This window comes from Anolis sagrei, chromosome 2, assembly GCF_037176765.1.
Source record: "Anolis sagrei isolate rAnoSag1 chromosome 2, rAnoSag1.mat, whole genome shotgun sequence".
Classification (NCBI taxonomy): domain Eukaryota; kingdom Metazoa; phylum Chordata; class Lepidosauria; order Squamata; family Dactyloidae; genus Anolis; species Anolis sagrei.
The window spans coordinates 61,787,226-61,815,161 of record NC_090022.1 but is presented as its reverse complement, the minus strand read 5'-3'; the positions used below and the strand labels follow the sequence as shown (position 1 = coordinate 61,815,161).

The window sequence follows — 27,936 nt, the reverse complement described above, 5'->3', positions numbered from 1 at the left end:
GATTAACACCTGATCTTCATATAGCAATATGTAGCAGAAAATAAAACCCTAGGAAATCTGATAGGAAGCTGAAGTTGTCTTTTCTTATTAGATAATTTTTGTCTGAGATTATTCTCTTGGAATAAGCAAACATGATGTTTACAGTTTGCTTGGCAGCCAAATGTCCAATGAAAAAATGATATTAAAAGAAAGAATATTCCCCTTAACTGCAGCAGTTCTACTTAGCAATATTTTCTAATGTGAAATATTTGACATTTTTATTGGCTATTAGCAGTAACCATGCAGTACTCCATTTCAGCCAGCTGGAAAATTGAGATTAATAAGGAGGTGTTCTGTGTATTACATGGGTCTTTAAAATGCATTTGTTTGACAAGGACTGCAATTACGTCTGCACATGTAAATCAAGATAGGGATCAAGTTAAATGTCCATAAGTGTGTACTCCTTATATGGCAAGGTTCTGACACTAAACCGACTCCTCACTTGTTCTCACAAGTGGTACTGCTTGCCCCCGGCTATTCCAATCCCTTTGGGTAATGAATGATTCAAACATTCTCCTCCTGGAAAGATAATTGCTACTTTAACTGCTGGGACATACACATTTCTGAGTGACATCTCCTTGCTCTTATTTCTGAATTTTTGGTTCTGCATTGTTAGGTAGTGGTGATTATATTTATCTCCTGAACAAGAGCAGGTCTGTCATCAACACACCTGTTTAGTACCTGGCTCCTGTTAACGCTGATGGTTCCTACATCAACATACATGCCACTTTACAAATCAAACAAACAAACAACCAGGCATGATTTCAGTTATTTCCTACTATAATTTTTCTATCCCCTCCATTTTTTCTTTCTTTTCTTGAAGGTGCTCTGAAGGCAATTGTCTAAGATACACAGTTAAATTTGTAATATTCACATATACCTGTGGCTTCAGCCTGTTTTGAAGTCTGAGGAACAGATGAAGAGGATTCTGGGGCTTCAGAAACTGGATTTTCCACAACAGGACAAATGATAAACCAACGCTTCCCTGTATGTAGAACTAATAAGAGAAAAAAAGGCTATTCAACGTTTGTATACCTCCCAAAAGAAATAAGCAGCATACTCCAACTCATAACAACTACTAGTACAACAAAATTGAGGACTGACTATACGAATTACATCTTGTTGCACTGTTACTGCATTATTATTACGACCGTCTTGGCCAACGCTGTTAATTTTCCATCCGCCAGCACTTTAACCATTGAGTATAATCTGCACTTTAAATTCTGTGCACTTTAATGCTATTAAGCCTCCATTACAGCACTTTAACTCTTTAACAACATGATAGGCTAGAGCACTTTAATTAATACCTGCTGATACTTGAAATCTAGTGACTTGTACCAACGCTGTTCCAACGCTGCTCATCCATGTCGGCTCTCATCCCTTGGTACCTGCTAACAGTATTGTTGGTGGACTGGGAAGGGGATAGAGGGTGGAGTGGGTGGATAGATCCTAGAAATAGCATAGCAGGGTTAGGAAAGGACTGGAAGGAGGTAGTATGGCCCAAGGGGGAATCAATAGAGCAAATAATCTGGAAAGAACTATGGGATGAAGCTACGATTTTGAAGTGCAACATGGACGAAGAGGGGTATTCCACTAGCCGAGGGGTCCCCATAGAAACCATAACGGGGAGTGGGAGATGCGGGAAAGGGAGACCGCCAATTCGGCCTAGAAATAGTGGAAAATTAATAACTCAAATTCGGCCTAGGGATAGAAGAAGAAATTTAAGAACTTGTAATCGGTCTCCTGACGTGGTAAGTTGGGGTATCCAGGATGGCGGTCCCTCTGGGTTGAAGATGGTGCTGCTGAACGCCAGATCTGTCAATGGCAAAACATCTTTCATCCAAGATATAATTCTGGAGGAACGGGCAGATCTGGCGTGCATTACGGAGACCTGGTTGGATGAAGCTGGAGGAGTAAATTTGACCCAGCTTTGTCCACCAGGCTTCTCTGTACAGCACCAATCGAGACCTGGAGGACGGGGAGGCGGAGTTGCGATAGTCTATAAAAATTCTATCCCCCTGACCAGAGGCCCCATCCCGCAGTCAACTAACTTTGAATGTGTCCACCTGAGGGTGGGTGACCGGGACAGAATAGGGATTCTGTTAGTGTACCGCCCACCTCGCTGCACTACGGTCTCCCTACCTGAGCTAGCAGGGGTGGTCTCGGGCCTGGCATTGGAGTCCCAACGGCTTCTTGTGCTGGGGGACTTCAATGTACATGCCGAGACTACCCTAGGAGGAGCGGCTCAGGACTTCATGTCTTCCATGGCAACCATGGGGCTGTCCCAACGGGTATCTGGCCCCACTCACAGTGCTGGACACACATTGGACTTGGTTTTCTGCCAGAGATGGGAGCAAGGTGGCGGTGTTGAGGAGTTGTCCATCTCTCCGTTGCCATGGACCGACCACTATCTGGTCAGTTTTAGACTTACTGCACCTCCTAACCTCTGCAGAGGTGGGGGACCCATTAAGTTGGTCCGCCCCAGGAGGCTTATGGATCCGAATGGATTCCTGACGGCTCTTGGGGATTTTCCCGCCACCTCGGTTGGTGATCCTGTTGATGCCCTGGTGTCCCTCTGGAACAGGGAGATGACCAGGGCAATTGCTCCGGAACGTCCCCTCTCGAGTAGCCGAGCTAAACCAGCTCCTTCGTTCAATGAGGACCTGGCAGCGATGAAGCGAAGAAAGAGGAGACTAGAGCGCGTGTGGCGTTCGGACCCGAGCGAGTTAAATCGAACACGGTTTGTTGCCCATTTAAGGGCATACGCCGTGGCAATAAAGGCAGTGAAGAAATCTTTCTTCGCGGCCAATATTGCGTCCGCAAAGAACCGTCCGGCTGAGCTGTTTCGAGTTGTCAGAGGCCTATTAAATCCCACCACCCCGGATGGGAACCCTGACAACTCGACGGCCCGCTGTGAAGCATTTGCTCGGTTCTTTGCGGACAAAGTCGCTTTGATCCGTTCTGGCTTGGATACCATGTTAACGGCAGTCTCTGAGGATGTAGCTGGAGCATCTGCTTGTCTGATTTTGTTGGATTCGTTTCAATTGGTGAAACCCGAGGATGTGGACAAGATACTTGGAGGAATGAGGGCAACCACATGCATCCTAGACCCCTGCCCATCCTGGCTTCTAAAGGAGGCCAGAGGGGGATTGGCCGAGTGGGTAAATGTGGTGGTTAATGCCTCCCTTCGGGAAGGCAAAATTCCAGCCAGCTTAAAGCAAGCTGTAATAAAACCGCTGTTGAAAAAACCATCACTGGACCCCACTCAATTCGTCAACTATCGGCCTGTTTCCAATCTCCCCTTCTTGGGCAAAGTCCTGGAACGTGTGGTGGCCTCACAACTCCAGGTATTCTTGGTAGACACGGATTATCTGGATCCGGCGCAGTCTGGCTTTAGGCCGGGACATGGTACCGAGACAGCCTTGGTCGCCTTAGTGGATGATCTCTGGCGTGAGCTAGACAGGGGGAGTGTGTCCCTGTTGGTTCTGCTGGACCTCTCAGCGGCCTTCGATACCATCGACCACGGTATCCTTCTGGGGCGCCTCGCGGGAATGGGCCTTGGTGGCACTGTTCTACAGTGGCTCAGGTCCTTCCTAGAGGATCGTACCCAGAAGGTGTTGCTGGGGGACAACTGCTCGACCTCACAACCATTGTCTTGTGGGGTCCCGCAGGGCTCAATACTGTCCCCCATGTTGTTTAACATCTACATGAAGCCGTTGGGAGAGATCATCCGGAGTTTCGGGGTGCGGTGTTATCTGTACGCAGATGATGTCCAACTCTGTCACTCCTTTCCACCCACTTCTAAGGAGGCTGTTCAGGTCCTGAACCGGTGCTTGGCCGCTGTATCGGACTGGATGAGGGCTAACAAATTGAAACTCAATCCAGACAAGACAGAGGTACTCCTGGTCAGTCGAAAGGCCGAGCAGGGTATAGGGTTACAGCCTGTGTTAGACGGGGTCACACTCCCCCTGAAGACGCAGGTTCGCAGCTTGGGTGTGACCCTGGATTCTTTGCTAAGCTTGGAACCCCAGGTTTCGGCGGTTTCCAGGGGAGCATTTGCACAATTAAAACTTGTGCGCCAGCTGCGCCCGTACCTTGGGAAGTCTGACTTGGCCACGGTAGTCCACGCTCTGGTTACATCCCGTATAGATTACTGCAACGCGCTCTATGTGGGGTTGCCCTTGAAGACTGCCCGGAAGCTTCAGATGGTCCAGCGCGCAGCAGCCAGGTTGCTAACGGGAGCGGCACTCAGGGAGCACACCACTCCACTGCTGAGCCAGCTCCACTGGCTGCCAATCTGCTACCGGGCACAATTCAAGGTGCTGGCTTTAGCCTATAAAGCCCTAAACGGTTCCGGCCCCACCTACCTCTCCGAACGCATCTCCACCTATGAACCGACTAGGACATTAAGATCGTCCGGGGAGGCCCTGCTCTCGGTCCCACCTGCGTCACAAGCGCGTCTCGCGGGGACGAGGGACAGGGCCTTCTCGGTGGTGGCCCCTCAGCTATGGAATGCCCTACCCGTAGACATCAGACAGGCCCCTTCATTGCTGGCGTTCAGGAAGAAGGTCAAGACGTAGCTCTACGAACAAGCGTTTGGTTATCAGTGCAACTAAACTCAGGAGGACGGTATAATCGAACACAGGAATGGTATAAGGATTTTGAAAACGGATTCTGATTTTATTGAGGCGTTGATAGGATAATTGATTGTTGTTGTCTGTTGTATATGATGTGTTTTAATCACTTGTTATTGTTATGATAAATTGTACTGTGTAAACCGCATTGAGTCGCCGATTTAGGCTGAAAAATGCGGTATAGAAATAAAGCAAATAAATAAATAAATAAATAATAAAGCAAATAAATACCACCAATATTACTACTGGTTACTGTTGTCACAATATTTCAGAACTAACACATTCAAAGATGATTTTTAAAAACTTAAGTAATTAAAATTAAAACAAAGGGTAGTGCTACACTTGAAGCCAAAAATCTAATTATTTAAAGAAAACATTCTACTCATAAATATTTAAAATAATTTTCATGTATTTCTTTCCCCCAAGACAAACATGTGGGGCTGAATTAGGTCAGAGTGGATCCAATCAGATTTGTGTGCAAAGTGGAAGCCTTCCAGCTATTTCTAGACATAATTCCAAATGCAGGTTACAGCCTATAAATACTTATATGGCTGAAGTCCAGGCTATCCAAGGCTACAGGCCTTTCTGAGTTTTCAGAGACTCATAGAAAAGATTTGCCTTGATCTGACCACAGTCACAAGTGTATTTGGTTAGAATAAATGAAAAGTCTTCCCAGTGGCTGTTCTCAGGCTGTGGAATTCCTTTTCATGAGAGGTTAGCTTGACTCCCTTTCTGTTCTCCTTATGTCAGGAAAGAATATTTTTCTTCAGACAGGCATTGGACCATTACCTAGTTGTTACAAAAGGTGTGCGTGTGTGTGTTTTTTTAAAAAAAATGGGGTGATATAGTTTTCTCTCACTGGTTAGACTTATTACTTCTATTGAAATCCTATCATTTTCAATGGTTCTATTCCAGGTAGGACTAATTTAAGCCATTTGTAAATGTCGATGGCAGCAAAACTACAGTAAGAACCAATATATAAAATAATGAGAAATAGAATTTCAAATAAAATTATGCACAGAACTGTAGTCTTGGATAACAACAATAAAACCTGAAGTACTATCTGCATGAGGAATACAATGCTAAGCATAGGATTATTAAGTTCTCATACTTTATTTTTTGGTCCAAGCTAATATCCATATGAGAACCTCAACATTAATGCTTATCCTATCTTCCTCAATATGGACACACATGCATGATGCACACTGATTGACATAAAGGCCTTTCTTTCATGCCCTTTTGTAGGAGCTTGTTGTCTGGCTGCTGCAGTTCAAAGTAGATTTGAACTGCATTAAGTATCAATACAGATGGTGTATTTGTCATTCTAACCAAGTTCCAGCTGTTCAGGCATATTTCATACCCTGATTATTGACAATACCTCAATGTAGGTAATTAATGACTTAATCATTCTGCAATGACAAACATACACATATGCAGATAATTATAAACACTTTTACCATTCTGTTGATACACCGGCATTCTTGCTTGGGATTGCCGATTCTCCTGTTTAAAATTTTTTTAGAAGACCATTAGTATCATATAGGTTTTTTTTTTTTATCTTAAAAACATTTCTGTTTGAAACTGATTTAACCAAAAATTACACATTAAAAAAGGATCAAACACATGTTTTTGTCCTGGCTAATTAAATTAAGTCGCAATGTTATCATGGATCTTTGATTATAAAATAATACCTCATTGATTTCCATCCTGTAAGTGTCTTGCTGAGGGCTTGCACCCTGATCAGAACTCCTTTCCCCTTCTGTATCTTCACTAAGCATATCTTCTGCTTTGTCAATTATTTCTTTTAGTTGTTCAATAAATACCTCCTTCTCAGTAGGTAATATAAATTCATTTTCTACCTATATAAATGCACAAAAATATTTTAAGATCTTTAAGTATATAAATTGTTCAAATAACTGTACTGTCTATTTATACCCCCTTTTTTGGAAACCATATCAGGAAAAAGTTTTACATCTACCAAAAAGAGTGTACCTGTGCTATAGCTTATGGTTTGGACCCGATGAAAATTAAGCTGTCTGTGCCAAATACTTCTGATACAAACTAGATAATGTATTCATTAATAGTATGTAATTGACCAGTCCTGATTAATCAGTAAATTAATGTTTCACTATATGAAAGGGCTGTCAGTGGGTATGCATAAACCACAAGCACTAGTTGATAAGTCAATAGGAACTTTAAACTTCTTGTTGGTTTATTTGAATATATTACCATAGTGAGGGTTTGTTAACTTTTATAAGCCAATTCACAGCAAATCGATGCATATCTCAAAAGTGATATATATATATTTAAAAACCCACCAATGATTATATGTTACTGGCAAATGTTGAGGGTAAAAAGAGTTCCTCCCATCTCAGATTACCATCTCTCTACATAAATAGGATACAGCATGGATAGCTCATTGATAGGCAGCCTGTTGCCATGCCCCCCAAAAGCACATTGCGAAAGAGAATGTTGAAATGAAATAACCTAGCTCCTCAACAGCACACCTCCAAATGATCTCAAGCATTTTCTTTCTAACCGTACAAGAATGACTGTGAAGTATACATATGGATGACTAAAGATTCAGTGACATACCAAGAATCCCAAGCCAAGAAAGACTTACCATGTAAGTAGCAATTTCTTCTGGAGCATCACCATCTAAATCAAACTTAAATGTAACCATTTTGTGGTTGTGTGTTTCTAGCTGACATTCCACCATCTTATCACCTGTGTTGCATACCTATAAAAAGAGCAGTAATTAATTCAACCACTACCAAATAAATAAATAAATCCTGAACAACAGTAGCTAACTTACATTTAAAATTGTCAGTTTTGGCCTGTTGGATTTCTCCTGCCGAGAACGAGTACGTGTTGATTTCTTATGTTTCTTTGAAGATTTTCCTTCTTGTTTTCCACTTCCACTTGTCCCTTCAAAGCTGTCACTCATCTCTTTTCCAGAAGCAACATCAGGGCTCATATAGCTTAGCAATATTGAATGGAAAAGTCATATAAATTAAAAGAAGATAAAACTAACAGTCCAACAAAACCCATTATCCCCAACCTTGCATTAATTTAAGCAAACATGAAAGCCTTTTTTCTCTAAATGACAAGGATTTGTTTGTGATAGTAGCTATTATTATCAAAAGAAAATGTTTACAACAGTGACAGAACATTAAGACCAATGGCAGCTAGTGATATTGGCTGAAATTGATAACCGGGTGATGGAAAGGAGCAATTTGCTTGTGGTTTTGGCAAAGAGCGGTTACCTACTCTGTGTGTGGTAGCTTCCTCCCTTGGTTAAAAATATCATGCATAGGAATTTATATTTAGCTTGATGGATATTTGAAATTACATTGACTGAAGGATGATCCTTTATCTGGACCCACAAAGATGCTATAAATACGGAGGCTACCACATTTGCTTCTGTGCAAAGTTACTGTCCAACTATCACTTTTTGTAAAGGAAAACTGATGTGCATTTTTGGGCACATGAATAAAACAGAATAAGAAGGCAAGGGCCACTGGAATGTTGATTTTAAGATGGTGTTCTGAAGAGGAGCTCAATAATGGTGAACTTAAATGCAATTTGCTCATGATTCAGATCTTGTGCAAGACGCAACTATGGGGCAGTGATGGACATATTTCATACAGGTTGAGAATCCCCTATCTAGAATTCCAAAATGTGAAATACTTTTAAATCTCAAATTGTTCACATGGGTGAGTAAGATAGTGATACTTTTGCTTTCTGGTGGTTCAGTATATGTAAACTTTGTTACATGCACATTTTTTAAAAAAAGTATATACAATTACCTTCAGGCTATATGAAGGTATGAAACATAACTAAATTTTGTGTTTAGACTCAGGTTAGATTATTATGTATATGCAAATATTCCAAAATCCAAAATACGGAACACCTCAGATCCCAGGCATTTTGGAAAAGGGATACCCAATCTGAATCACATCCAGTTTGCACAGAGCAATGCCTAAGAAATAAAGGTGCTATCTCAAACAATTTCAATGCATATATCCCTGTGCTTGGCAACAATTTTAGTAAGTATACCTTTCGCAACTCTGTGACAATGACTGCTGCTTCTCTAGTACTGCAGACTCCTGTAATGTAAAGAGAAGACATTATTTGTGTGCAGATGTGCTGCAAAATTTGTATATGTGAGCAAAATAAATACATTTCAAAGTACTATGAATAGCACTCTAATCATAGTTAAGCATTTATAACAACCAATGATTTTTTTAAAAAAAAATCCTCATGCCAGGAGCTCAAACTGCCTTTTCAGTATACTTTTTTGTTGAACAAATTACTAGACATTATAACTACTCCTGTAGTTAAGGTGTGCTGGCAACTGATAAAAGAATGTCCTACTGGCAATACCTTTAAATTACAGGAACTACTTAATTATTTGCAGGTATTTGTGTATTATTACTGGAAAGTAAACGAATGAATTCAACGTTGGTAGACTAGGAAAATACTCAGAATAAAATAATCGAAATTAATAACTTCTACATGATTTCCAAGGACTGACATTAACTGTCCATGAAATACAAGAGATGACGATGAAAAAGGACACAGAAAGATTTGGTTGTGTCAGGAGCGACCTGAGAAACTGCAAGTCGCTTCTGGTCGCTTCTGGTGTGAGAGAATTGGCCGTCTGCAAGGACGTTGCCCAGGGGACGCCCGGATGATTTGATGTTTTATCATCCTTGTGGGAGGCTTCTCTCATGTCCCCGCACGAGGAGCTGGAGCTGACAGAGGGAGCTCATCCGCCTCTCCCCAGATTCGAACCTGCAACCTGTCGGTCTTCAGTCCTGCCGGCACAGGGGTTTAACCCACTGCACCACTGGGGGCTCCACACAGAAAGATGGAATCTATCTACATCAGTGATTCTCAACCTGTGGGTCCCCAGGTGTTTTGGCCTCCAACTCCCAGAAATCCTAAGAGCTGGTAAACTGGCTGGGATTTCTGGATGTTGTAGGCCAAAACACCTGGGGAACCACAGGTTGAGAACCACTGATCTACATTTTACTTTGGAGATCAATAAAAAAGCTGTTCCAAGTGCCTCAAAAATTTGTTCATTCTTACCAAACACGCATTAGTAAGAAACACATAACAATAAGAAACATGCAATATACCTCTTGAGAAGGTTCTGTTGGGACAACTGGGCATGAAGCTGGACCCTGCTGGCCCACAGGCTGGTGATTATCTGGCTGAGTTTGCAGATAACCAGTTGACTGAACAGACAGACCATGATCTATTGGCATTGCCATGTTTGCTGCAGTCATCATGCTCTGCGAAAGACCTTCTGGACCAATGCAGTGAGGAACTGCTTCAGGTTGCAATTGCAAAGGTGGTGACATAACTGCAGAAGGTTGTACTGGCAATGCAGGAATCTGGGCTCCAATATCCACAGCATACCCCGGCTGTCCAATTATCTGTTTCAACACAGCAGACATCTGTTATTAAGATCTATTCTGTTCAGACTACTAACCACTGATTTATCTAATCCAAAAATGTTAAACATGAATCCTTTTTAATAAAATGCTTGGATTACTCTGTAACAAAACTGTGTTTATGTATTAAAGAAAGAAAGGAAGGAAGGAAGGAAGGAAGGAAGGAAGGAAGGAAGGAAGGAAGGAAGGAAGGAAGGGCTGGTCACACTAATAATGTCACAGATGATAAAATGCAATGAAAGTGGACATTACTCACCATGGCCACCTGCTCACATTTAACAATTCAGTTCTAAACATTTCCATACTATTACAAAAATTGAAATGTGCTGTAGGGCAAATCATAAGATTATATAGCAAGTTCCTGACTATCGTAATGTAGGGAACTTGGCTAATTTCCCACTTATATAAACTTCATATCGGGGAAAATGTCTCTTACCCTTTATTATAGAGACCTACTTTTATCCAGAAGAGGGGGAGACTACAACAAAGATGTTTGGTTATGTGAAGGAGATATAAAAATACTTGCATTTCAAATCACTTATTATTTTTGTGAACTGGGTCGGCATGCTGAATGTGGGGTTTTTAAAAAAACAGATGACATTTTACAAACAACAAAGATAGATACCAGATATTCACACAGTGTTTATACTGTGGATTTAGGATTTTAAATAAAGTGATAACATCAGTAAACCACTTCAAAAAATTTTTTTTTGTTGTGTCAGGAGTGACTTGAGAAACTGCAAGTCGCTTCTGGTGTGAGAGAATTGGCCATCTGCAAGGACGTTGCCCAGGGGACGCCCGAATGAATTGATGTTTTATCATCCTTGTGGGAGGCTTCTCTCATGTCCCCGCATGAGGAGCTGGAGCTGATAGAGGGAGCTCATCTGCCTCTCCCCGGATTCGAACCTGTGACCTGTCGGTCTTCAGTCCTGCCAGCATAGGGGTTTAACCCACTGCGCCACCGGGCGCTCCACCACTTCAAATGTTTGAATAGGACATAACAACCCAATGCTATATGAACACAAATTGAAAAACACATAATGGTGGCCAGTTGTAGAATACTTGATGAGCTATAGTGTAGCTTGAAACCAAAAATTACGAGTCATAGTTATGTATTAGCAATTTGTTAATATAAAAGTGGTAATTTGAATTATTCCTGTTATTTTGCCACACATACACACATACATAATTGGAACCTATATAGATGCACAACCAACCGCAAAGGTATTTGTGCTTAAGTGGAGGCAATGAGATTGCAGTATAACATTTTCTTGTGATGATTACATCAAACAGCCTATAATTATATATTTATTAAAAGGATGTTTTCCATAACAGCACAAAGCATGGGTATCTTATGCAGGTTTTCCCCTTGGTTCATGAAGACAAGAATACAGAATCAAGCTTTACCCGAAGGGGAAACTGAAACAGTTATGAGATGCAGACGAGACATGGACAGACAAGACAGACAGACACAGGAGACAGCAGCAGCCAGAGAAAGCACAGAAGACAAAGAAAATCACTTTTAGCACTAATAAAGGGCCATATAATGTTTGTATTTTATAATTTTGCATATGTCTTTGTGTGTAATTTCTATTATGACACTAAAATAGGAAAAAAGGCTGTATTCTCAGCTCTCTTTGCATAAAATAATTTTAAAATCATTTCAAAATATTAAGCCACATTTCTAAGTTTAATTAATGGTTAATATCATAATACAATCTAGGGAAAATTAAAAAGGAAAAACTTCCTTGCATGGTCTGTGTGAGCTGGGAAGTTCAATACAGAGGCTGTTTCATAATTTTCAACGACTGTGGAAAGGTAATGATGATTTGATCCATTTTAACATTACAATAATATTAATAAAAATAAAGAAAAATTATGTTTGTACATATATCAAAAGAAAAATTAGTAGCAGCCATCAGTGAAACAGAGGCATACTAGGATGCCCTCTTGCTCTTCCCCTAGGAAAGCATAAGAGGCTGATACATGGAAATACCTTCTGGTCAAGGTTTTTAATAATGTACCACAAGTCTCTTTTGATAAGAAGTCATGAATCTGAGTAAAAACTGATATAGATATGTGACATGCTTAGAGAGCTACAGGGTCTGGAGCAACTACTGTGGAATCCAATGGGGTTGACACCATTGGTTCAGTGGAGGCTGCCTGGTATTGGGATGCACGGATGCCCTTCACAAACAATATTCATGTACCAAATATAAGGCTGAAGACAGAAATTTAGGTACAGGAAAGTTGGAAATACAGAACAACAAACTGAAATGGAATGTTATGGATTTTAGGGTGGACGATGCGATAGAATGCAATGACTTACTTTTTAAAAAACTCCTATTTTTAGCAAGCCATTCCTATCTATGATTTACTATAAACCCCTCTATACTAAAATCCTACTCATAACCCCTTTGGATTATATATATCTATATCTTAATAATTTTTAACATTAGGAATCCTTTTCACTTGCAAATGCTATTTATTGAATGTCATATTTCATTCAATGAAGACAATTCTTATGACTATATAAATACCTTCAAAATAATATTTCTGAAAATATTGTCCTATAAGAGTTCCTTTGTTTAAAGAAAAGTCTGCACTTAATAATATCTATATCAAAACAGAAATAGCATTTCATACGACTTGGTAAAGTCTGATATGCATACAGCTATTAATTATAAAAGTTTTAATGTTAACATACTGGAAGCCACTATACGATACATCATCAACTTATTTATTTTGTATTGCAGCAGTAATATTGCATTGTATTGTAACCTACTCCAAATGTATTATCAGCTGCATTATCAATTACAAATGTAAGTTATTCTTAATGGTTGGGAAGAAACTGCTCCCCTAAGCAAAGCACCACAAAAGTTTTTTTTTAAAAAAAAAACCTAAAAGGCACAGAACACTCTTGCTAGCGTAGTCATTAGCCCTTCCAGAGTTATAATCCAAAAATGTAACTTTCCAAACTGTTATTACTCATGGTGCTTTTCATGTGCTCATATACTTTTGTAATTTCATCATTTCCTGATTACTCTCCCATTCACCTGAAGTCATATTACTTCACTACTTAATAACAAATGCATTTTCATGTCCCCATTTTCATTACCTCCATAGACAAAAATAATTAAAGCAAGGAGGAAAAATCCCAATTAGTTAATTTATTCATAGAGTTGAAAGAGACCACAAGGGCCATCCAACAAACTGGAGAATCAAGGTTTGGAGCAATACTCCTATGTTCTACTACCAAGAAAACCCAATGTCAAACAGATTACCTGGTTACCAGCCCCAGATGCAGACATAGTCTGTTCTGAAGGATGAATTATGCTTGGTTGAAGTGACTGAGGAAGTGGAGGCAGCTGCAGCTGCTGCTGTTGTGAAACTGCTTGCATGTTCTGGGTGTGATGGGGAGAGGAAATAACTTCGTTTTGAATTAACTGCTGGAGGGTAGCCTGGTACATTTGCTGCTGGGAGAGCTGGGCTACCGCATGATGTGTTGGCAAAGCTGGCACTCCCGACGGAGCCACAGCAAGTAATGGGATTGGAGCAGCCGGCATATTTGGCACAATTGTTTGGCAGGGCAAGACCAAGGAAGCCATAGTAGTATGAGGAAGGTTGACCGCTTGCATGGGTAAGGCAGGGGAGGTTGATGTCAGTGGCAGAGCAGGGTTCACAGGGAGGCTTGGTAAAATCACAGCTGGAGAAAAATACTGAGAAGGAGCAGGTAAAGGGGGCACATTTGCAGCAGGTATGTCAGACAAGTTTGGAGGATGGCTGTCAAGTCCTGTCAGAGGAGTAACTGCAGGAATGACAGGAAACTGAGGAATCTGAAAAAAATATAATATTACATGAATTGTAAGAGTGTCCCTGGATGGCACTAAATTCATTCATTTGCCTTTCTAGTACAGCTACAATGAATAGTGACCTCTGTTCGTTCTCATGGATCTATTGAAACAGTAAAATTATTCTAGAACACAGAAAACTTGAACAAAGAAAACTTGAAAGCAGCTTCCTATTGATTAGAACAAAACTGTGACAAATTAAATGTACTTCTGATGCAGTAGTCTGTCACTAGCCACTTCTGCTATGTGTCTGCAGTAAAGACATTTTGCACATATATCAAACAAACCCATGCCCTTATATTTCTCATTAATTTCAGTGGGATTTGTATGCCCATACAGAAGTACTCTCTTACCTGAAGTATAGGAAAACAAGAATTTTGCCTACTCTGAAAGAGCTCTGGTTGTCAATCGCTATTTATTCCGGCTAACTCTTAAACAAAACCCTGCATGCAGCTTGGTGTTTCCCATCAATTAACCTTAAATAGTGTTTCTCAAACTGCAAATAGGGATTATATTTCATACAAGGCATATAAGAATTCAATTGTATATTTTCTAAACTGTCGCTTGAGAACATATTATAATCACTGGTTGGCAGAACATGGCATTTACGTTTCTGAATGAAAGAGTCTCCATTACTCCATTTAAAAATAATGGGTTTGGGGAAAGGAGGTGCACAAAGAAATGGGAAACAATCAAAAACATTGCAGCTTGCATGGATAGAAGGAATGCAGTAGATGTTAGAATACAAGAAGTATATCCAGTGGGTTTCTGGATGGGAAGGGAACTGTAGTAACTTTAGAAGTAAGACATAATTTCACAAAGTTTGAGAAATGGTTAACAAATCTAATAAACTTAAATGGGTTTAATATATGCCATTTAAGATATTAAACTCTATTCATATTTTTGAAACTAGATGCAATTAACCCTCTTGTTACAGAAATGCAAACAGGCAAGCACTATAATTAACAGAATTAAAGAATGTTCAGAAAACCCCAATTTAATGCTCTCTATTATATGATAGCTTTTGTGGAAGACAGTCACATGCAAATTGACATGCATATACATTTTATGCATTAAACAACTCTAATGTTTGGAAACTCGTGTTCTCCTCATTTAATGCATAAGTTTATTCCAAAGTAAGTTTTACAATATAATTTGTTTTAACAGCACTTTGAAGAAAGATTTTGCATTCTTCTTGGATTACTGAACAAAAATATGATCCCAATAAATAATATCATATCCAATACAACCATTTTCATTTCTCTTATCCCTTATAATAATTAAGTCACTTTATTTATTTATTTATATCTCACTTTTCTCCCACAGGTGGGACTCAAAGCGGCAAATAAATGATCAAAAACCAGAAATTACATAATAGAAGAGCTCAACATCATCCCCCAACCAAACAAGTAAACAAACAAAACACAAAACATAACACATTACATAAATCATATTAAATAAGCATAAGAAATAACAACAGTTATCTTTATCATTAAAAATCTCTGGGTCTCTGATAATTTTGATTTTTTTCACATCTGCTTTCCAATTTGGGCTCTTCCACACAACCATATAACACAGAACATCAAGGTGAATAATCAACATTTGAACTAGGTTATCTGAGTCCACACTGCCATATAACCCAGTTCAAAGCAAATAATGTGGGATTTTATACAGCTTTGTGGAAGGGGCCTATGTCCCAAGAGAAAGAAGGAAGATCTCTTGTAGTTTTTGTTGTTGTTCTTAGTGATAATACTTTTAATACTAATAAATAATAATAATAAACTTAATTTTAACCCACCCTGGACAACCTCATAAACACAACAGGCTTATAAAATCCATATATATAAAAATAAAAATATAGCAATATAAAAACGTGGCTCTCTAATAAGTTAAGGCAATATATTCTTGGTCAACATCATCAGACAGGATCTAAGCAATAAAAGCTAATAAAAAGCTAATCATTTTCCTCTCCACAGGCCAAAGTGCAAAAGTGTGTTTTTAGTTGCTTCTTGTAGGAGAGGAGTGAAGAGACTGTTTTGATTTCCATAAGGAGGGAGTTCCAGAGGGAGGGAGTGATAATGGAGAAGGCCCCCTTTCCCACCAACCACACTTGAGATGGGGTGGAACTGAGAGCAGGGCCTTTTCTGCTCACCGCAGTGTCTGTGTTTATATGCGAAAATGCAGTTAAGTTAAATAGCCTGGGCCCAAACAATTTATAGGCAATAACCAGTGGACTGGCAGCCAGTGGAGCTTCCATAACATGGGAATTGTTTACTCCCTATATGGCACTCCCTGGAATACTAGGGGGCTGATTTGGCTCTGCTTTGTTCAGGAGCAATTGTTCAGGGGCAATTGTGTCAACTGCCCTGGCCATCTTCATATTCCAGAGGTTTGCCACAGCTTCGACAGAATCGCCTACCAAAAAGGCAGGAAAATCCCCAAGAGCCATCAGGAATCCATCTGGATCTTCCTAATTGGTTCTCTCCCCTGCCATCTCCTATTTTGTGCTTACTGCTCAACATTTTGATTTTTCAAAAATGCTTGCATGAAGTCCAATATGTAGACTGATGAGGATAACAAGAGCAAAAAGAATATACTATAATTTGTTTGTTGCATGGATGTGCCTTGAAGTTGCCTATAGCCATATAGCAATGTCATGTATTTTATAGTATTTTTAAAGCAAGGAATACCAGAGGTAGTTTGGCCAGTTCCTTCCTCTGAAATCTCCCTTACAGTGCCTGGTATTCGTTGGCAGTCCAAATGCTAATCAGGCCTGATTCTGATTAGTTTCCAAAATCACATAGAAACTGGCACAGTTAGGATATTTAAGCCCTGTTTATGCATTCTACTAAATCCTAAAATTCAGAGCAAAGGAGTATAAAGATGTTACTGAAATCAGTTGACATTCCCATCTAACTATGGGCTCTATGTTTATGGATTGCTGTTCTACCAAGCTGTGATTTGGCTTTTCAGGCATTGCATAGCATCATGACAAGTAGAGCTGGTGATTCAGGGGCATCCTAGAAACAAAACTTGAGAGTTAAGGAAGCTTCCTGTTGATGTGAATAAGTGTGCTACATTAAGCATCAACTACAGTTGCTCTAGTCAAGTAATGCAAATCACAAGCACTACATTTAGCAAAATGGGAAACTCTCTGGTTAGAAATTAATTTTCCAAGCTTTACATTTAACATAACAAAAGAGTTTTTCAAGCTCTGTTTTTTACATGTTTCCAAGCACTGTAGTCCAAGCAAAGAAAGTTTACCAGGCACTGCTTTGAATAGTAAACATTCTACAGTAGCCACAAGAGGGGCCAAGAACACACACATCTATCTAAGTGCCCTTCTACACTGCCATATAATTCAGAATATCAAGGCAGATAATCCACATTATCTGCTTTGAATGGGATTATCTAAATCTACACTGCCATATAATCCCATTCAAAGAAGATAATCTGGATTTGATACAGCTGTGTAGAAGAGGCCGAACTGTCAAGGGAATGCTCTCATTTTGATATTTCTGCTATTCACCCTGATGACCAAAGACCACCAGGTACTGCAACCTAGCAATCTAATGACAGGAATGATGGGGTTAAAGAGCCATCATGTATGTGCTATAGGTTGGTCACAACCTATTCAATCCCAGTGAAATGCTTGCTTGATAGGGAATAAATCATTTCATTCATGCTTAAACTTTTAGCCTGCTATACAAGTAAAATGTAAAATAAGTTTACACAACAACACACATACTTGCTCAAAAATTCACTCCAGAGGTATTCAGAAAATACCATCTGCTCTCATACAGAGACAAACTTACACAATTATTTTTAGAATTATGAAGTTGTCAAAAGGCTTCAAAACAAACAAGCTTGTACTTTCTCCTTTAATAATCATAGCTGCTCACCTTTAAAACAGATTTTTTTTTAAAAAAAATGGAAGAATATGGCACTGCCACCCTATTAATACATGGACTGCATACCCTCCAACTGTTCTGATTTGGCAGGGACAATTCTGATTAATAAGACATCTTATACTAAATGTTGGAGGGTGTGAGATTGATGCTGTAATTCTACATATTTTAAATTAAATTAAAAGGACTTAGTTTAATAGAGGACTGAATCGTCAATGTAGGTAACACGCAACCATCGTAAAGTGAAGTGTAAAGATCTTATGCACTTTAAGCAATTGTTCTTTTCTTTATATGTTTGCCTGCATTCTCCCTAGCCCTGTTCTGCCACAGTGTGAATTTGAGCATTTTTCTACTTGCAGGATAATTCTGATGGAACTCTTCATCTAGAAGCCAATAAAAAGAATCTTCATTTGTATTATTACAAAGGGAAGTGAAAACCAGCACACTAAACCAAGAAAACAGTTTTTAAAATGAAATGAAAACAGCTAGGGCTCAAGAATAGTCATAATTTCCCTATCATGCAGAAAAATAAAATGTAAAGCTTTCTGTAATAACTACAGTTTATCCCATTACAAGTTGAAACACAGCAGTTCGGGCAAATTAAACGTTAATGCAGAAAAGAGAAAGAAGCAACACTATCTATTCAGTGATGCTAGAACCTTGTTGTTATCTCCTTTTCTCTCGCATCCCTCTTTTAGTCATCTGTTTGGGATGCTACGTGTATTTACTTTTTAACAAGGGGTTTGCAAAAAACTCAATCAAATCCTAATATGAATGGCACTGATTTAGAACAATCAAGAGGCAGTCATGATAAGATGGATCGGTTTATAATGACACGGTGGTCCAGACATACAACCATACTAAAAGGAAGTTTAGACATTGTATCTTCAAAATGTTTCAAAACAACACCATAGAAGGGAAAACACCAGGGAACAAAAAGAGAGTAACTGATTTTGCTCACTGATACCTTTTTCAATCTAAACCACGAATCTCACCAGAAATCTCCAATCACAGTGTTTATGGGGGAGGGATGGTGACGAATATAAAAACAGTTATCTCCCACTGTCTTTCACTCTTTTGTCATTGCTCCATTGTCTTGTGCTTTTAAACCTGGAAACCTCTGTTTGCCACTTATCCCTGTCATCAAGGTATAGTTCCCCCCAAACAAAAATATCTACTAAAAATTTAGTTGTTGATGTTGTTGCTGCTGCTAATAATCATCATTTTCATCCCTAAAAACAGGTCTAAAGGCAATTTGAATTTTGAGGGCTGTAATCTGTTATATGATTATATGATTGTACACATGTACACAAAACTATACTTGAGAACGGAGAAAAAAATTAAATAATAACCATGCATTAAATGCAAAATATGATATGAAAAGTCTGGCACTCAAGGTTGAAGATCTTTATGGAACTCTATGATCAACTTACCTGGGCAGGGGAGACAGATGGAAGTGGCTGCACAGGGGGAATCTGCAGAGGTGCCAGTGGTGTATTGGTAGCTGCCATCTGCGAAGTGGAAGTTTGGTACTGGGGTAACAGTTGAGGTGCAGGCTGCTGCACTGGGCAAATGGGCTGGCTGGCGATAACATGCGGTAGAGGAGATGGAGGTGGGATGGAGTGCTGCTGCAGAGAAAAGAAATGCACATACATTCCCCAAGGGCTTTATAGTGTAGGAAGAAGAGGAAGAAAGAAGCATTACACAATTGTCAAAAACAGTATCCAAAAACTCAATATGGATATGTGCAGAAGCCACAGCACATGTTGTGAATCCCAACTTGGAAAAAGGTGAAATACAATGTCCAACAAATAAATCATGTTCTTTGAGGCACAGGGCTAGGAAAAGCTCAATGTTCTGGGCACACAGAACTGAATCTGTCATACATACAAACATCATAATGGCCATGTTTAATAATTAATACTGTTTTAAGCTTCTGCTCAATTACACAGCCACTTCACACCTAGAGATGTCTAATTAAAAGTGTTTTCTTATTTCATCAAAATCAGGAAATAGTGGTGTCCATCTTCAAAAGAAGCCAATTTTATGGATTGTTCTAAAACTGATTGCAGTGTTATGATTCTTAATCCAGTGATTAATTTACACTTTTTTATTGTCTGGAGGAACAAAGGGAATGCAGTGAACCTTTTTATATCTTGTCTTATTAAGCCAAAATATAATTGTCAGGACTGAACTACTAAAGTGTGACTCAAATTGTGTTTAGATGACTGTATTTCAAACATTGGAAGTAGTGTGTAGAACTGGTCCTGCCCATACTGAATGAATCCTATCTATCTATCTATCTATCTATCTATCTCCCCTGCCAGCATTTTAGATTAGAACAATTTTGCATGTTCTTGTGGTTATGGGGCTTTGGCAAATTATGTCACCAAACAGCCCATATTTTCCTCTTTCATCAAGCCCTCACAGTTGCCATTCCATCATGAAAAGAGATGGAAAAGTTGGGGTATCGCTACCATTAGCTCCATTAGCTCCTCCTTCCCAAAAGCATGCTCTGTGCTCAGTAACTAGTATTTCAGGTCCCCAGATCACTTGGTCTCCCACCCTTCTTGATTGCTGTGATCTTATAGTGAAAGCAAATTGGGCAGGGCAACAAAAGGGAATTCAAGATGAATGGTGCACATTCAAGAATGCTGTCCATATTTTTAGGACACAGCAAATTAAACTGATCCCCAGAACCTGACCAGATGGAATGTTGGACACTTCCCCAGACTCAACAATAACTGGGGTAACGTGTTAGAATGATTGAAATTAATCTTAGATGAAACTTGAGATCTATATCTCTCTTACTCATTTAGATGAACTGATGCATGTCTAAACACCCCGCCATTTGATTTAAATTCAAGAATTGCATTTGACAATTTGCTAATAATGCTTTCAGTGCATTTGCTATGTACAAGCAGATTTGTAATGTAAATCCCCTAGATTTGCTCAGTAACTTCCTGTAGTGTCAGAAAACAGAGGGCCTCACCTGTTGGCTGGTTAATACAGGTTGCGGTGGTCTCATCTGCACAGGGGCAGCTGAGGTGGGATGGACCACAGGAAAAGGGATTGCTGGTTCTGGATAATGTTGTGGTCGCTGAGAAACAGCAGCAGGTGGAGGCTGAACCACGGGAAGTCCAGGCTGAGAGATAGTGAGAAAAAGCAACAAAGATTTCTTCAGAAAAGTATATCCTACACAGATTATTGGCTGTGATGTGAAGCAGCAGTGGCAAATGTCTAGGTGCTCAAGAAGCAAGGTAAGTTAATCAATGGAAATAACTCAACTCAACTGAATAAAGGATATATTGGAGTAACAAACACTGTGGAGTACAATACCTAAAGAGCTTGCATAACTTTGGAAAAAACAATCTTTATAAATATGATATGTACACATAGAAAGAAAGCTACATCAATGTAGTATAATTTTTTTTTAAAGACCTACTAAGACAAATTTTATCCATTTAAAAACATGCACATGTATATAATGCATACATCAGAAATAGGAAACATGAATAACTCCAAATGTATAAAGAGCTTGTGTTGTTTTTTGTTTTGTTTTTTTAAAATAGGAATGTAATTGCATTAGAAAGGCTTTTAGTAAAATGCTGTATTTCAAAACTTGTAGACTGCTTCAGGAACCTTGTGCAAAGTTATGAAGAAAAAAAATGGCAGAATGCTGAATAAAAAAGATGTGGAATAAAAGAAGTTGCTAAAACAGGGTGGAAGAACTAGGTCCCTCCATGTATTAAAAGTCCAGCGCCTGTAATTTCTGACCAGTAGGTATGCGGCCTCATAAGTGCTGAATTGTTACATGCTGAAGCCAAGCAACTTTTGCAGCATCACATGTTTTCCTCACCCCTGTTTTAAATCTTATATAGCTACAAAATGGAAAATATTTTTGTTGGGACTTTTCTATGGGATTACAGGATAAGCTGCAGAATCTTGATTGAGCAACTAGCAAACCTAAAATACAAGCAAGACAAACGAAACACTTAGAGATCTCAAGACTGTGTTATTTCAATATGCCAGCAAAGCTTCTGTAGACTTCTATAATATCATATATTGGGGAGTGAGAAAAAAATCAAGCTAATTGCTAGTCTTTACAAGAATAATCATATTTAATCAATTTCTGTATCCTAAATCAAATTTTATCCTATATACTAATGTATGTCTAGAAATGTAGTCAAAAATTCAACCTAAAAACCCTGTGTCAACTTATCCACAGCTCAATATAAGTATCATACTCTGAGTAGAATGGTAAAAAGTGAAAGCTCAATCCATCCTGGGAGAACCTGAAAGATGCATCAATCCATCATGGTACCATTTTTGGCCCTTTTCAATTCCTGGGTATACTGTGGCAATGGCTGCCAATAATAGCTGACTTCCTGAGATGATGCTGGTGCTTTCCACTCTCCACAGGCCATATTAAAACTCACCATTTTGGCATCAAAGCCTGCCCACAACTTATACACAGTCAATTTTATACATGAGTACATATGGTATGTAAAGCAACAAAATTGTATTAGCAACTGAATATTAAGCAAAATACTATTTTTATGAAATGTTATTTCCCTTTTCAGCTATCATAAGTTCTATGTTCCTTACTTCCAAATGAGAAAAGAAACAGAAATTAAGAAAACACTGGAGTGACCCCAAAATACCTACATGTTGAGTTGGTATCCTCTTACAAAGCTAAAAGGTTTCATAAGGAGAATCAACAAGATAAAAATAAAACCTACAAGATAATGTATTTATATGAAGACCTGCTGCAATAACAGCAACAGCTGTTTCAGCTGAAACTTATGCAAGGAGCCTCCTATTAATACTGACATTTGGTGCATTTTCCACCTTTTGGATTAAGACAGCGAGGCTATTGTGAAATGTGTGGGACCATCTATGCTAAGTCTAGGTAAGGTTTATTACAGACATTTTAGAAACAAAGGGGGAAAGCCTTTTGAGATGATTATTCTCCTAAGTGGAAAAGAGTGCAAGAAATTCCAAGTACTACATTACTGCTATATATATTTATTAGCTAGGATGCTAATAAATTATTTTATTACACTGAAATTACACTGTTTAGCCGGTATTGCACCACCTGACATCTGCCGGGAAGTAGCAGCCAATAGTGAAAGGACCAAGGCAGTGACATCTCCAGCTCATCCTCTGTTTGGATATCAGCCAGCACACCAACGACTTAAATCAAGAAATAGTTTTCTAAGATCTATAGAGACACTCGGAACACCTCAGCAAGCGAGAGTCCAAAAGTGGCAGGCTCAAACCCAGAACCTTAATCAATGGCTGATACCAAATGAGAGACACCCTCCTGGGCACACAGAAAACTGGGCGACTTGGAAGGCGCTGAACAGACTGCGCTCTGGCACCACAAGATGCAGAGCTAACCTTAAGAAATGGGGCTACAAAGTGGAATCCACGACATGTGAGTATGGAGAAGAGCAAACTACAGACCACCTATTACAATACAACCTGAGCCCTGCCACATGCACAATGGAGGACCTTCTTGCAGCAACACCAGAGGCACTCCAAGGGGCCAGATACTGGTCAAAGGACATTTAATCAACTACCAAGCTTGCAAACTTTGTATTTTGTCTGTTTGTTTGTTTGTTTGTTTGTTAAAAAATGCAATACAACTGTTCGGTCTGCTCCTGACACAATAAATAAATAAAGCTAGGATGCTTCCATTGCTTTGCCCAGCTTGAGTCAAGTTGTCATTGTGTATCAATGCCATTTTATTTGGACTAAGTTTCTGACAGGAATGGGTTTGTTCAGGCATGTTGACTTATTCACAGGCCTTTTTCCATGACATATGAGGTTCCCAAAGGAACAGAGCCGATCATGGGTAGATTAATTAATTCTAATTAGGTGCTGCAATGGTTGATTTAATAACATAAGGTATGAATTTTGCCCAACTTGCTTGCTTCATGAAGCATTTAAAATACACAGTCTTCGCCACAGAGAAAGGAAGGAATATGTATGGCACATTTAAGATGTATTAATAATTCAGATTTGTTCAGATTTGCTCCAGAATGGAGGAGTCAAGCCAAGCATTCACGACAGGAAGGTATAATGATCAGAATTTGAAGACCTCTGTAATCCTAGTAGCTGTGATTCACTTGATTCATCATCCTTTTCTTGCAATCATTTTAGATTTGATCCCAGCAGTTCTACTGCAAGAGGCATCACATTTGGTGTCAATGCTACCACTGAATCACTATGGTGACAGCAGCTACAAAACTGCTTGGCATCACAGGCAACAAATACTTGTTAGTACAGAAGCACTGTGTTCCCAGTGGTCTCTCAGGAGTCACATTTGTCATTGGAAAAAATGAAATGTTCATGTTCAATCGCTTATAATTCCTCTTCCAGTGCTGGTTCCATTAATTCCATTAGGCCAGGATTATTATAAAAGGAATATGAAATAATGTATGGATGCCTTTCTAGGTATGCTAGATTTTTGAACTTCTACAGCAGACATGCTTCTTTGTCTCTGTGAAGTATTAAATCCTGGGACTGAGCTTACAGAGGTACTAAACAGCTGGTTGTTTTTTCACACAGCAGGAAGAAATATCTGACATCAAAGGTTCTTGAATAAATGAAAAAGTAATAATATATAGCTGTATAGATGGCAAGAAAACACAATAAATGAGACAATTTTCAAAACAAGAATGTGCAGTAATTTTAATCTAATCACAGTTAAATTAATAAACATATATGTGTTAAATTTAATGTACTATTCTAATTTTTGTTTGTTAGAGTGAATTATGTAAAAGAAAGAATGCATTGTAGTAGTCATATGTTTTTGTGCCACTAATTCATACATACTGGGAAGTAGGAGTACAGATACAGAGCCTGAAATATTAAGATTTTTTTCCAGTGATGTGAGGAGAGACATTATACTTACTACTGAAGGCTGCTGGTAGTGTCCCACTTGCTGAAGACCAGGGGGCAAAGCTTGGCTTTCACTGAGAGGGGGGCTATAAACCCGCTGAATAGCAGGAGGTATTGCATCAGGCATAGAGGAATAGACAACACTTTGCTGGCTGCTCTGGGAGTCTGAATACACTGTTGATCCTTGACCACTGTCAAATGTGCTGTCAGCTGAAAAATGAAAAATTAAGAATGGCATTAAAAATCAAACTAATTAATTTAACAAAGATATGTTCAGGAAATAAATTTTCCTGTCACCAACCCCCAAACATTGGCATGGGTTTAGCAGCCATCTTGCAAACTGGAATAACATTTTGCAATGCCTATTGTGTCTGTGATACACACTGCATGGCATGCTTCCACAGCAAGAGTCAGCAACTGTGGATGTTGTAGTTTTAGGCATTCTTTTGCTTGCAAAACAAGTCATAAAACTGTGATACTAGCTTTCCTGTGAACCTGGGGAAATATTTTCCTTTGGTTTATCTCCTTTACAATTTTTCTTAATTTCATGCTCATCCAGAAACATTTGCATCTAGAATCCAGAAGTATTAACACTGAGAATTTTGTACTGACTATATTACTGGTGGCCCCATCACACTAGAAAAAAATCCACTTAAAATCCTGTTCCTGCCTCCTCCAGAATTCTGGTGTTTGTAGTTTAGGAAGGAGCCTTTAACAACCTCACTAAACTACAAACCCCAGAATTCTCCAGAAGGCAAAGAGTGGATTTTAAGTGGATTTTTTTCTCTAGTGTGAAGATACAGGTCTATTATTAAAGAACCCTTTGCTACTGAGGAGTGGGAGGAGGGAGGACATGTGTGTTCCCTCATACATTCATTTACTTGTGTATCTGAAAGGGAAAAGGGATGGGATGGAAAGAGGAAGAATGTGTATGTTTCTTCACTTGGTCAGAAGGGAGGGTTGATGGAATGGGTGAGCAGGAGGAGAGAGGATGAACAGAGGGAGCAGAATGGGGAGAAGGAAAGAGCTATAACGGACAGATGGGATGGGAATGGTGGCAGGACGATGACAAATGAAAGTATTTACTAAAATTTATAAAATCCTATAACACGCATGCATGTGCAGAGCTTGTTTAAAAAATAGCTATTATTTCTATATTGAAGAATGTATTTAAGATAAACAAACATCTGAAATCCAATAGCCTATTTCACTCAGCATCTCCCAATGGTCAACCAGAAGCCTAAAGGAGGACCACAAGCAGGACATGGGGACAACAGCTATTTTCTAAAGTTTTCCTCCCAACAAACTGTTTTCATTCATGCAGTCTCCAGTCCTGGAGACAGCATAGAGCAATTGATATTCTTGAGCTGAATGGGGTTCTTAGACCCTCAGTTTATAATTGGTATCTTGTAAAATCTACAGTTTTACTATAGTTACAGCAGAGTTGATATTAAAAATCTCACATGCCTATTTTTTAAAAGATACTATACTCTTTTAAAATAAGACATGTTTTTATAAAAGAAAACTTTCTTCATCCACTGAAAAACAGACCCTTCAGTAGGAGCTAAAATCAGCACTGGATTTATACCTACATTTGGGAAATAAATTTCTTCCAACTTTGGGAAATTGAATTTTGTGTCACATAGGTTTGAGTCAAATTTACCCTTCACTTATAAATATTTTTCAAAGTTCACTTCAACCTTTTTTTCCAGATTTGCTCTACACTTTCTTTATATTATAGCAAAACTCTTCAAGTTCCGTTTATAAGCTGTTCTGACTTATGGTCAACCTAATGCTAACTTTCCACAGGGCTTTCCTAGCAAACTTTTCAGAGAATTTGCCTTTGACTTCCTCTGAGGCTTGGGCAGTGTGATTTGTCCCAACTCAAGTGATGGGCTTCCATGGCCAAGGAGGAATTAAAAATCCTGGTCTCAAGAAGTGTAGTCCAATGCTCAGACCACTATACTACTCTGGTTCTAGCAAAACTCTAGGTATGTAATAATGCAGAGTTGTTTCTAATATTGATAAATCTAATCTCATTATAGAAATTATTTGTAACCACAAAGGGAAAAAAGAATGTAACTATGCAGAGTTAAAAGCAGCAGCTGGAAGCCAAGCCTCTATTTTTAATGGTTCATAATGTTATACAGAGACACTAAATTATTTATCTGTGTTTCTGCCCTCTTTGAATATCACAGGCAGCAGAAAGGAAATTATTTATAGCGCTTTTAGAAAGAAAAGCACTGTGCAAAGATCCAATACAGCATATGATACCGATGTTCTAAAGTCGTAGGACCAGACATCAATTTATTTTTAAACATACACTTATGCCTTGTAAACAGCTAAAGTATATCATCCATATGCTGTGAAATAAAAAAACCATAATTTGAGTTTTTTAACTGTTTTAGTTAAAATGCACATAGCTGTTTGAGATGTAGTTATTAGAATATAAGCCAATTTAAATAGGTTTTACAAAACTAGAAAATTAGAGTTGCCCATTTCAATTAAACCTGGATTAGTATGATCTTGGTCAAATACATTTTAGCTCATTAATATAGTAGCCTGAAACTGTGAAATTGTCTTATGCTGACAAGTGAATCCAATGATGACCCAGTCTACTTCTTGGCATAGTTCAGGTGCTTTATAACAGGAGTGGTAATTGTGTACCCTCCAGATAGTATTGGACTTTCAACACCACAGCCAATGGCAAGGAATGCTGTGAACTGCAGTCCATCAACATTTGGAGGAACATACAATTCCATCTATAGCCAAGGCATTGGGTCAATTGCAGTGTGTAAAGAACTTCTTGCCCGTTTGTACACTCTCTGTGAAGAAGAGGGAGTCCATTTCAGAGTAAAACCATCTTGATCAAAATTAGTGGAAAAGAAAGGGTTGAGAATTAGAAAGAACCAATGATCTTCTGATTGGTTCTCAAGCATAAAGTGTATGTGAAGACCTGCACAACTGAGCATGGACTGCTGCAGCAGTAGCAATGATATGAGTCACAATTTATACAGCAAATGACTAAGGTAGATGCTTGAGTATGCAATTTGTAAAAATAAACAAACAACCTGATCTCTTGTTTAATTTATTAACAAAAAACCTGGAAGTTTTTCCATTAGATTACATAGCC

The 27,936-nt window shown here is 38.9% G+C and overlaps 1 protein-coding gene across 9 annotated transcripts in view; it reads right to left on the bottom strand.

The window, feature by feature from the left end:
* WNK2 (WNK lysine deficient protein kinase 2) overlaps positions 1-27,936 on the bottom strand; it is a 153,245-nt gene that overhangs the window by 50,618 nt on the left and 74,691 nt on the right. For 7 of the 9 annotated variants that reach the window (XM_060766014.2, XM_060766015.2, XM_060766016.2 and 4 more), the window contains exons 9-19: positions 24,817-25,013; positions 20,887-21,039; positions 19,328-19,522; positions 13,420-13,971; positions 9,818-10,117; positions 8,733-8,782; positions 7,489-7,654; positions 7,297-7,413; positions 6,365-6,532; positions 6,131-6,176; positions 920-1,036 (exon numbers count right to left, since the gene is read on the bottom strand). In XM_060766014.2, coding sequence (XP_060621997.2) covers positions 920-1,036; positions 6,131-6,176; positions 6,365-6,532; positions 7,297-7,413; positions 7,489-7,654; positions 8,733-8,782; positions 9,818-10,117; positions 13,420-13,971; positions 19,328-19,522; positions 20,887-21,039; positions 24,817-25,013 — 2,061 coding nt within the window. The remainder of the gene's footprint in view (positions 1-919; positions 1,037-6,130; positions 6,177-6,364; positions 6,533-7,296; positions 7,414-7,488; positions 7,655-8,732; positions 8,783-9,817; positions 10,118-13,419; positions 13,972-19,327; positions 19,523-20,886; positions 21,040-24,816; positions 25,014-27,936) is intronic. The other 2 variants (XM_060766013.2, XM_060766018.2) reach the window with 2 other exon arrangements.